Genomic DNA, 11,240 nt, shown 5'->3' on the forward strand with positions numbered 1-11,240 from the left:
CGTGCAGTATCTGTTATATGACACACATATAGGATAGCACGTGTACTGACGGCACGTGTGTTTACAAACTTGGACCATACAGGTGGTAAAATGGGCCCTTATCAGTCCTGTTCATGACAATATAGCATTCAGGCCTGTATCACTGAATCATGCTTGTTTGCTTCTCTGTTTGAACCTCCTACAAGATATGCGAACACTTTCTTCTTATCAGCTACAAGGAATTGGACTCAGCTGCTTTGAGTTGATAGGAAGGATGAAGAATCATGACTTGTTTTATATGCAACTGCTTTTTTGTTTTCACAGGCTTGTGATGGGCATATAATAATGTATAAACAGATGCATTTGGTCCACATTATATTTAAGACCACTTTTCTTTATTTGTTTCTATATCTTTTTAATTTCCCACCCCACTAAACTGTAGTCTGCAATGATGTCCAGCCACTAGTGTTCTGAGCTAAAGTAATTATATGATAAAACGACTTTAAAACCTATCACATAGTATTAGTAATGTCCTCATACGTCTCACGGCGCTTCATGACGTCTCATATTAAGTATGTTGCAGGCTCCTACCAACATAGTATGTCAAATTTAGTGAGTGTTCAGGCATAGTGTATTCTTGATGTAAACACATCACAGATGTAAAAAAGAACCATGGCAAACTCCATTCCCTCTTAATGCATATGATGCATCAACAGCACAAATCTGAATGGGATGTGAGAAGACCCCATCATCAAGTCAAGTCAGCTTTTATTGTCAGTTTCTTCTTATGCACAGGTCATACAAGGAAATTGTAATTCGTGTCTCTCTCTATACCATGAAAGAACATACTAGACATACACAGGGCTGACATTTACAGACTGACATCAAAGTGCAAGACAGGACATCATGTTTGCGTTTTCCATGCGTCCTTCTGTTTGAGTCATTAAAAGTATTGTATTTGGTGAAGGCATTCTTTCCAAGGAGATGGGGAAGCAGCTCCTATTCAGTACATAAGGCTGGCTCTTGGATTATCACTAACTCGGTATTATTGCCATACACTTCCTGCACGTGCACTCGTTTCCAGGCATTCCTTCCTTATTCCCTAGCTCTCCCCTCCCTTTATACTGTCTGTCCTTCAAACACTGCTCACAAAGGTGTGGTCTTCAGGACCTAGTTATTCATAGACAGGGGAAAGAGTCTCTCACCTACACAAACACACACAGAAGAAGGAGCATGACTGTATCTTACCGATACTGAGCACAACACTGGATTGGGTTATACAGAACAGAGTACAGTACAGTAGAGTAGAGTACAGTATAGTAAGGTACAGAAAAGAGGGATTGAAAAGTTACTAAAAGCTATTTTAGAAACAAGTGGTAGTGACCAATAAAGGCTAACTGGACAGCACTTTAAGGACAAAACAAAACGGATACAATTAAATAAAGGTAAGAATGGTCTGAATGTATGGCCTCTGTCTGAGTGGACTATTCAGCATACCGTACATGCTTGCATGCTTTACGTCTTCTCTGCTTCTTCCACATCTAATTAAGAATGATTATTATGAAGGCATCTAACCAGTACTTCTGTGTTATGTCTAGGTCACATATTGGGCTTGGATATTGCATTTTTAAAGGCATTTGTACACAATAGGCATACAATATAAAGTATGTAATTTATTGAACCTAAAGAGCGCAGTTAAAATAAATGTACGGATAACAATACACATACTGTATTGTAAGGCTACTTCATTGATGCAATTAAATTATCAGTCTTTGAACGTTTGTTTATTCACGTGTTGAGATGGTCACTAGGCCAGTAAGTTTCAGTCAATATGGAAAACAGTTCTCCATAGAGACAACAAACTGCACATAGAAACTGTGAAAACAAATGGAGTAAATGATTGACTCTCCATCCAAGTGAACACCTTTTCTGATACTATTTTTATTGGCCCAAAACAAATGCCTAGGGATCACATTTATTATTTGGAGTGACACAATGGGTGATGCATGGTGACAGATTTTTCAGGTCTTTAACACAATTAACATGTGCCAAATAATTCTTGTTATGTGTTGACACCAGCTGGATCAGCTTGGCAATTCCCTTTAGAAACTCTCAAACATATCCAACAAGAAGCACAAAGAAACCTTGAACAACAAAGTGGTGGTTTTCTCCAATAGAAACTCAAAATAGACCTATAGACGTACAATAGATCATCTGCCTAGATCTAGGATGTCTCTGTACTTAAACTGTACCTGTTGACTATCTCTGCCAGGACAACATTCAAGACAAATCTTCAATCAATATCTCAATAAAAACTCTCAGGATAAATAAAAAAAAGATATATATATTTTTTCAGATGAATGATGTTCTTTGTTTTCCAGGACAATCTCTTTGAGGCCAAGACCCCACAATGGCCTTCAGTGGTGTGTGGCACACCCAGGGCTCCGTAGGGCCTTCCAGCTACAGCGATTTCAGAACCGGAACACCCGGCGATGGTCAGCCGGAATGTTCCATCTGCTTCAGTAACTACGACAACGTCTTCAAGACCCCCAAGCTGCTGGACTGCACCCACACCTTCTGCCTGGAGTGCCTGGCGCGCATCCTGGCCATATCGGACGAGTTCAAGAGGCAGGTGAAGAAGCCCGGGGAGAGGGCCGCCCAGATCTCCTGCCCCATCTGCCGCCACCCCACAGCCGTGCCACGCAACGGCCCCCCGGCCCTGGTGACCAGCCGGGAGGTTCTAGAATGCCTGCCGTACCACCTGCGGAGGGAGGAGCACGTCAGCATGATGGGCAGGAGGCTCTGCTACCTCAGCCCCGTGAACCCCACCTGCATCTGCATCGACATTGGGGCCAGCAAGCCAGAGCCCCAGAGGGCAGGGGAGGGCCGTGGGCGCAGGAGGAGGGGCTGGCGGGGGAGGGCCACCCAAGCATGGAGCCTCTGCTGCAACTGGAAGAGGCAGATGATCCTGGTGCTGTTCATGCTGCTAGTGCTGGCCATCATGGCCTGGCCCTTAGCCTGCATCATCACCAGGCGCACGCTGGTGAGCTGCTTGTGCTGCGGGGACGGGTTGGAAACCACCACGCCAACGACCGCTACACCGACCAGGCCGTTCATGGATTCGGGGTTCCCCATGTGAGGCTCGCAGAGCAGGAAGGAAGAGACAAGTGTACCCTGAAAAAATGTTGAATGGACCCTTATAGACTGTGGTGTGGCTGGTGGTGGTAGGGCAGACATAAGAGAAAGGAGAGTCTGTGCTTCTTCAATCCTATTTGTTTTTTGACGATTGCAGAGGCTCACATCCATTCATGACCACAATACAACATATCCATGTATGAGCATTGAGCATGATACCTCTATTCATTCTGACCTTGTTGAAATGTTTATGAACTAAGTTGTGTTGAGTGTATCTTGTTAAGCTTTGTAAATAGAGAGAGATAACTTTTTTATATAATTAAACTAAAAAAAGACTAAATGACAAAACAATTGGGGGGGGGGTATTTTGTATATTTAAATAATTTAGAAATAATTCTGTATGGTACTGTAAAAGACATGGAAACAAAAAAATAAAAACTCTTAAATACAACTTCACGTGCCTGTCATTACAGCTAAACCTGAAGGAACATTTTGGAAATATCCTGTTACTGACAGCGAACATCTACAAGGTGTATTTATTTACAGATCAATGTAGTCTCCATCTGGTGGCCACGGGCTCGCTAATCACACAAGCTAATCTTGTAATGTCTTTGTAATAACCTCATATGTATCAAATAAATAACTCACATCAATAGAAATCTATGTACGTACCTGAGAGGGTAATGTGTAAGGGACATTGCTCACCTGTGTCACTGACAGGTAAGCTGACAGGTGCTTCAGCACATGTTGTTGGTGATGATGATTGTGAATCAATGGTGTTGGTGGGTGGCCCCTGGGCTGTCTATTTAGGGGGCCTCCTGAAATGACACTCCTACCTCCCTCCCTCCCAAGAGCAATAGCACGGTCCTATCCATGTGACCTGACACAGACCACTCTATTTATATCACCCCCGGGCTGATAGGCACCCCCACCTCCCTGCTACCCCTGACATCCGCAGCCAAGGGCAGAGGGACGCCAGAGGACACACACACACACACACACACACACACACACACACACACACACACACACACACACACACACACACACGTGACGTACAGACGCACTCACACACACACACACAGACGTACAGTCCGTACCCTGCGCATGCATACAATGCCACAGGGACGTAGCTTCAACACTACTTTCTGAAGTACTAAGGTGAGTTTATAATGCACTAACAAATGCACAAATGTAAGAGCAAATGCAGTTTCTCATTACTCACACCCTCCGCTATCCACTTTCCGTGCTGGTTGACGTATTTCCACAACATCTTGGGTTGGCTACTAAAATGCCCTTGAGGAAATGTCAGCTTTCTGATTGATGTCTCCACCCTTACCACGTACAGAATGACAAACAAAAAGAGAATGTCCCATTCTGACTCCAGAAATCATCTTTGACTATAACATTTTTGAAAAGATATATATGTAGTGTGAAATGTAACAGACAAATATTTGTTACTAAAACTTTAACATTGCCAAGTTGGTGTGTTTTTCAATGGTTAACACCCATTCATGACTTTTGCATTAGTATTAGACATTGCACAAACAAGTAAGGGTTTTCATAGGGTGTCCTTTTACTGTTTTTGGTGGCATTTGGCATTTGGAGCCTTTTGCATGATAAATCAGTCCAGGTAGAATTGTAATGCTGTGGGAATATAGTATGCTGCTAAATAGCTCCACATGTATTAGCAGCACACAACCCATACCACACATACTAGTGCCCTAATCACCAATGTTAGATCACCAAACAGGAGCGGTAGGCAGGTAGCCGAGCTATGGAAGCCGAGTTATGGGAAGTGTTATTCCTTGTTTTGCCTGTGGAGTCATGGCTGCTGTGGTGTATTTTTGGGCCGCTGTGTTATGGCACAGGCGTCCCGGCGGGTAGGGTTTATGCATTACACCATAGACTCTGAGGAGGACTGCTGATGTGTTGTGGACTGGAGTGCCTCTGCTGGGCACATCTTGGCCAGTCTCCAATGCAGTTTTAATGAGAGGTGGACAGTGACAGACTGCAAAGCACCTTCTCGGCTCAGCTGCCAGGTTTAACAACCTGGCGCTTCCCACCTGCACTCGTAAGCAATGGATCTTCAAATGCATTTAATATGTTTGTTTTGATAACACACAGTTTCTTTGATTTAGCTAATATACCATACAGTTTGTTTTTTTATATACAGTAACAACTACAAATGTTGCGCCAATGTCTTGTATCTCTTAGACACACTTGTCTAGGAGTGTTGTGAAAGACTGACCTTCAAATGTCAAGCTTTAATGCGCTAGGCATTTGACAGTCGGTATATCTGTACCTTCAGGCTGTATTCCAACAGCAGCTTGTTGGAAGCAGGTTTGTTGTGGCAAGATGGGGTCAGAGGTGTATTAAATAGAGCTAGATGTACTATCAATGATGTAATTACAAGGTGTAGGTTTGGCTTGGAAAGTGGTGGGGGCATTAATGGGGGAAATTGTCCAGGTAGGGCTATGCTATTTTTTTGCATTGAATTTGTGAAAAAGTGGTAGGGACTACCAGTAGCTAGGTTCATCTCAAAAGTGGTATGGACATGTTCCCGCTATCCAAACATAAAATTAAACCCATGCTACTGCATGTTCTTGCACAGTTCATACACCAGTTATTCTGCTGTATCTAAGTAAGAGGATACATGGCAAGAATACAATTATTTGGATGGGTTTACCATAGAAAAAAATCCAATGCATGGGGCAAGTGACTGTAATTATCTGAAGATAGATGTAGGGATCTTTATGGTGAAAAAAGGTTACAAAAAAAGCTACAATATTAGAGTAGATGTTCTAATTTTTATCCAACCAAACAAGGCATTCAGTAATGACAAGTGTTAATTTGCATAATTTAATTTGGTTTACATCAACACCATAAAACTACTTTATGCAGGGGCCACACACAGGCGAAACTAGCAGAGAGAAGAGAGGCGAAATTCAGTGTTCCATTCTGACAGCTCAACAGTCAACAGTCAACATTACTCTGCACAAGCACTAATATTTGAACATTTCTGTAAAGATAATAGTAATAACAGTAATGTGTGTATCGTGCTAAAAAGCAATTCAATATTATGGAAATATACTGTATGTCATTCTTTCAGATGCTGGCTGAAGTCACCAACCATGGATGACCTGGACCACAGTGTTCACATTGCAGAGCGGGACTGGGACAGTTTCTATGAGGAGAGCGAGGAATGCGGCCTGGTCCAGCCGCTTCTGGCCCATGAGGACTTCACTCTCAGTGACAACGAGGACCCTGCCAGCTCCTCATGCCTAGAGGAGCTGCCCACTCCCAGGGGCACAGAGGAGGCATGCCCGGATGGCAACACTGTGCCCACGGCCAACTATGAGGAGGGATTGGCATCGGTGACATCGGCAGTAAATCAAATTGACCACCAAACAGAAATGGTAGCCTGCTGTAGCGTCGAGGAACAGCCACTGTCAAATTCTGTACCGGTGGGATCAGGCGACAGCAAAGGAGTAGAGGGAGAAGCATCGGCAGCAAATCAAGACGACCACAACATACTCACAGCAGGAGCGGAAGTCTCCAGCACCCCCGAAGAAGAATCATTGACAGAATGCTCCCATCCAGTGGTGGCAGGTGGCCTTGAAGTGGAAGTAGATGATGTTACTCAGCAAGAGGATGGCCCAATTTCATTCAGAGCCACAGCACAGCAGGGTGTTGATGATGAAGCAACCGCCCCAGCACTAGAGGAAGAGGCTCCACCACCAGCAGCAGAGTGGAAAGAGAAAGAGCGCTGGTTTGTGACTCTGGACGACAGCCCTGTGAAACTCCGGTGCCAGAGTGGGGGCGCCTTGTGCCAACAAAAACGAAGGAAAAAAAAAACTTCTAGGAGGTCAACCCTCGTATCAGGTTGGGATCCATGCTTGTCACCAGAAACAGAGAGATGTACAGACAGAGTAGCAGAGAGTGAGGCAAGACAAGACGTATCGAAGACAAGTGTGAAGAGGCGTTATGCCTCTGATTCAGACCTACCATATAGTATTGCTCCATCGACAATTTTCCCCTATGTACTTCAGTATCAGGCCCCCAACCTAAAAACATCTGATTATGATCAGAAAACACCTCATTCTGATTCATCTGGTCAGCAACCTCTATGCCAAGGACAAGAAGAAGAAACTTGCAAGTCAATGAACACCCCAAATGTTGCCCAACCCATGCTTACTGCTGAACATCAGAGCATTGTCCAATCACCTCAAAGCATATCAGATTCTTCACCTATTCAAACGTCCAAATTATCCTCAGAGAAACCAAGTGGTCTTCCCAAAACATCTGATAACAGTGACCTCGCACCAACATATAACATGAGTGATATACGGCCAAATGACATGCCACCAGGTCACTCTTGCAGAGCAGGAGAGATTACACAAGAGGATCAAGGCAATGCAAGATTACACCCCACACATGACCTCACTGAAGAACAGTCTACTCAGCGCTTGGCTACCTTTCACATGAATGGAGGTGAATGCCTTTCTCCATCAGTGGACGATTTGGAGACTCAGGACTCATGCCTTGCTCAAGCATTCGGGCCCATCCGCCCAGTCTTCGCAATTTCATCCTTTTGGGACGAGATGGAAAAGCTGACAATTAACGACATACTCCACCTACGAATTGTGCACGACCCATCTTCATCCCCAGAATCTGGCCACGTGGATGAAAATGACAACATCTCTGACACACCTGACAGCACCCTGCCCAACCCTTCTGACAACTGTGAACAGGACACCACCGTGCCACTGGACTCACTGGATAATGCAGACTCAGACTATTTCACCCACCTAGACGACTCCAAACCCGACCGTTCGAGCTGCGAGTTCTCCACCTTCTCCGATTTTGATGAGGATCTCCTGCAGATGGTCAACACGAGCTCCAGTACAAGCCCTGAGCCACAGGATCAGCAGAGGGAACCGGCCCAACTCCAAGGCTTTAGTGACTCACCGTACCCACAATCGGAAGTCCAGTCTGAACATAATATGGAGCTCAGTAGAACCAGGGGCTCTGAACCCGAGCTCACTGTGCTGTTCTCCGATAGCGGCACCCCACTGCTAGTCTTTTCAGATGCCGAGTCGACATTGAGCCCCAGTGGCAGTGAGTACAACATGATGTCCCTGGACTCAGAGATTGTCAGAGAGATGTACTATGATAGTGGACTGCATGACGAAGGGCCAAGGACCTTAATGTTAGCATTCCCTTACGAGGAGACACCTCCGGATTCGTTTATTTTGGCAGGCCATAACATTGCAAGAACACCATCACCTGTTCTATCAAGTTCCAGTTTACTGGAGGACTCTTTCATGATCTCCTTCAACGAGATGATTGAACACTGTGAAGACACACCCTTTGACAGCTTATTTGAGGCATCCAATTCAGACCTGTCCCTCCAACCTTACTCAGAAAATCTGTCAGTGGCAGAATCATTCGACTATTTCTTCTCAGACTTTGATGACAAAAACATTTTCTTTCCACTGAACTTCGGGCAACAAGAAAGCGCACCCAAGACAGTCCCCATTTTCTCCTGCTCGCAATCTCTGGTGAGAGACTTAACATTTCCCGAAGTGGAGCAGTTCTTAGATGTAGAGGAGGAGGACCACTGTGCCCCAATACATGTGATATCACGCTTCACCAGCCAGCAGAAGACAGTCCCTGCTGCTCCGGATGTGTACATCTACCGTCAGGGGGGCTGGAAGAACATGCTCTCCCTCAGGAGGATCTGGTTAACTAGATCGGGGAACACCAGCAGTTGGTACCAGAGAGCCAGGTCCTGGATGTCGCCAGGGATGCTCTTCAGGCCAATGCACCGATCCTGCTCCACAGCACATATGGTCCCGGGCACCTGTTCCTCGCTGCAGGTGTTCCATCTCGGAGATCCTGTCCTCAGGAAGCAAGCGCTGAATAAGATACGACTACAAGAACAGTCTGATGCATCAGTCTTCAGTAAGTGCAAAGGATAGCTACTAATGGCCACTGCACTAACTACCCCGTAACTAACTACTGTTGAAGCTTGAATGACTGATCAATACTCTTCTGTCATCACATACTCATTAAAAGCATGAGGACCATGACACATCAGTGCACGATTTTACAGAGGAAACCACTAAAAACTGTTATCTTGGAGACTGAGGAGCCATCGAGTCATAATTCCTACTTTCTTCCACACAGAAAAGAAGTACTTCCTCTTCTCCCTACGGCAATCTGACATGTGTTTGGTCTGCATTGCCTTTGCATCCTGGGTACTAAAGTCCACAAACCTACAAAGCGGAGACACATGGAAGGCGGGTAAGGTGTCAGTGATTTTATCTTTAGTGTCCTTCACTTCAACTTTTCCATTATTGCATGCAGAAAAGTTGACAGCTTCATATTGCCCTTAGTCTTTTTTCAACATAGCTTGTACTGCAGGTGGAGAAATGGTGTAAGGGAGGGACACATGAGTGTGATCACTAATACATGTATATGTCTGTTTTGCTTTTTCCAGCTCTTCTGGCAAATGTGAGTGCAATATCAGCCATTCAGTACTTGCGGCACTACAAGCGTAAAAAAGGACAAGATGAACCATAATAGGATGGTGTGGCATATGGGATTCAAAGGGGCCAGAGCATGGAAATGAATTATGTTTAATATATCTATTTACAAATAGCTTTCGAAATTTGTTTTTAAAAAAAACCTTCATATTATTCACATTTATTTTAGATTTCCAGGGTGTACAAACAATCTGTATATCTAGACAAGAAATGAAATAAGAATGTGTATATGTGTGTGTATACAGATGTTATTTCTACGTAGAAGAGGTTGATTTGGACCATATTATAGCATGGTGTATGACAACATGTTTAAGTTTCAATCTACTTGTATATCAAAGGTGACAAGTGGGAAGTAACAGGTTCTGAGCCAGTTATTATTTTACTATGTACAGCATATCGTCATCTATGCATGTACTTATTCGGAAATATAGCTTTTAAACAACCAAGGTTTCTGGTAATGGTTGTAGATCTGGGCATATGTTGATGGTGGTACGGGGAGCATTACAATACTTACTGCTGAAATGCAGAATGTGAATGCTATGTGCAGAATGTAAATGCTAAGCGCAGAATGTATAAATGCTTTGTGCAGAACGTAGGGCAAGTTGCAAGAATTGACAAAGGAATGTTTAAGTGCTTTTACATTAATGTTACCAGGTAAAACTAATCTAGCAATTGGTTGGAAGAAATTAGGGTGAATCTGGCTCTACCAGATGCGTAATAGGGTCTACCATTCAGTAAATTTACAGCGAGGGAAAACCGGTTATTTCATGATTTGAAACCAAGGAGGTCTATATACTTACTGTATCATTGTTTGAAACATCTACCTGGCTAAGCTTATTATAACTACCCTCGTTTGTTAATGACTAGAACAAATGGGTGAGGTAAAGTAGCTGTCATTGATCTAGCAGCTGTCTAATAATGCCTGATCTTGTCAATTGTAGAAGCTATAGCAATATTTCCAATTAGTGCAATATCATGAAGTTTTCTCTCATGTGGGGAATGCATCATAAAACATCTGGTAATAGGACCGGTCAAGTGAGCTCTCTGCTTCATTGTCTGCAATACTTGAGTTTCTTTGCTTTGGATTAAGAGGTCTACTGGAACTACAATGCTTTACATATGTGTAGGTAACTTATATTGACATGTGTGTGTATAAATGCTCAACCCATTGGTTGAAGAAAAATATTAAGTAGTTAGGAAATGGATCGCACTCAGTTTTTCCTTCTTTCTTGTTCTTTTCTTTTTATTTAAACATTGCAATAAAAAGAAAAGAACAAGAAAGAAGAAAAAACTGAGTGCGATCCATTTCCTAACGACTTGATTACTTCAGAGACGCATCAACAAGACGGAAGAGCGCGGTGTGTGGAAGACAGCTTTGTGAAGAAAAATATTAGACAGGAGGAGGACATAACACATAACTGTATTTATGCACACACATTTCTACTTGATGAAAGGTGACCGTAGCCTAGCATTTCAGTTGACAACCCTTTAGCACTTTATTATCATTAGTACTGTATGTGTTGAGTTGGGTATCATTTGTGTTAGTTAAATAAAAAAAAATCAATAATCAGTTCT

General features: G+C 43.5%; 2 protein-coding genes across 2 annotated transcripts; both read left to right on the forward strand.

Annotated features, from left to right (window-relative positions):
* The first annotated feature begins 729 nt into the window (after window positions 1–729).
* LOC134462580 (RING finger protein 223) lies at window positions 730–3,462 on the forward strand. The gene has a single exon (XM_063215665.1). The coding sequence runs from the start codon at window positions 2,390–2,392 to the stop codon at window positions 3,116–3,118; it is 729 nt and encodes a 242-aa protein (XP_063071735.1). The 5' UTR covers window positions 730–2,389; the 3' UTR covers window positions 3,119–3,462.
* A 696-nt stretch (window positions 3,463–4,158) lies between these two features.
* On the forward strand, window positions 4,159–11,235 carry LOC134462585 (PPARGC1 and ESRR induced regulator, muscle 1). Its single transcript, XM_063215676.1, has 4 exons — window positions 4,159–4,275; window positions 6,227–9,081; window positions 9,307–9,423; window positions 9,620–11,235. The coding sequence occupies exons 2-4, from the start codon at window positions 6,249–6,251 to the stop codon at window positions 9,700–9,702; spliced, it is 3,033 nt and encodes a 1,010-aa protein (XP_063071746.1). The 5' UTR covers window positions 4,159–4,275; window positions 6,227–6,248; the 3' UTR covers window positions 9,703–11,235.
* The last annotated feature ends 5 nt before the right edge of the window (window positions 11,236–11,240 follow it).

This window comes from Engraulis encrasicolus, chromosome 14, assembly GCF_034702125.1.
Source record: "Engraulis encrasicolus isolate BLACKSEA-1 chromosome 14, IST_EnEncr_1.0, whole genome shotgun sequence".
In the NCBI taxonomy this organism is placed as follows: domain Eukaryota; kingdom Metazoa; phylum Chordata; class Actinopteri; order Clupeiformes; family Engraulidae; genus Engraulis; species Engraulis encrasicolus.

What these genes read in the sequence shown, in the direction of transcription:
- LOC134462580 (XM_063215665.1), top strand. Translation starts at nt 2,390, where the DNA reads ATGGCCTTCAGTGGTGTGTGGCACACCCAGGGCTCCGTAGGGCCTTCC.
- LOC134462585 (XM_063215676.1), top strand. Translation starts at nt 6,249, where the DNA reads ATGGATGACCTGGACCACAGTGTTCACATTGCAGAGCGGGACTGGGAC. An exon ending in GTCTGATGCATCAGTCTTCA is followed by an intron (nt 9,082 to 9,306) that starts GTAAGTGCAAAG and finishes TCTTCCACACAG; the next exon opens with AAAAGAAGTACTTCCTCTTC. An exon ending in CGGAGACACATGGAAGGCGG is followed by an intron (nt 9,424 to 9,619) that starts GTAAGGTGTCAG and finishes TGCTTTTTCCAG; the next exon opens with CTCTTCTGGCAAATGTGAGT.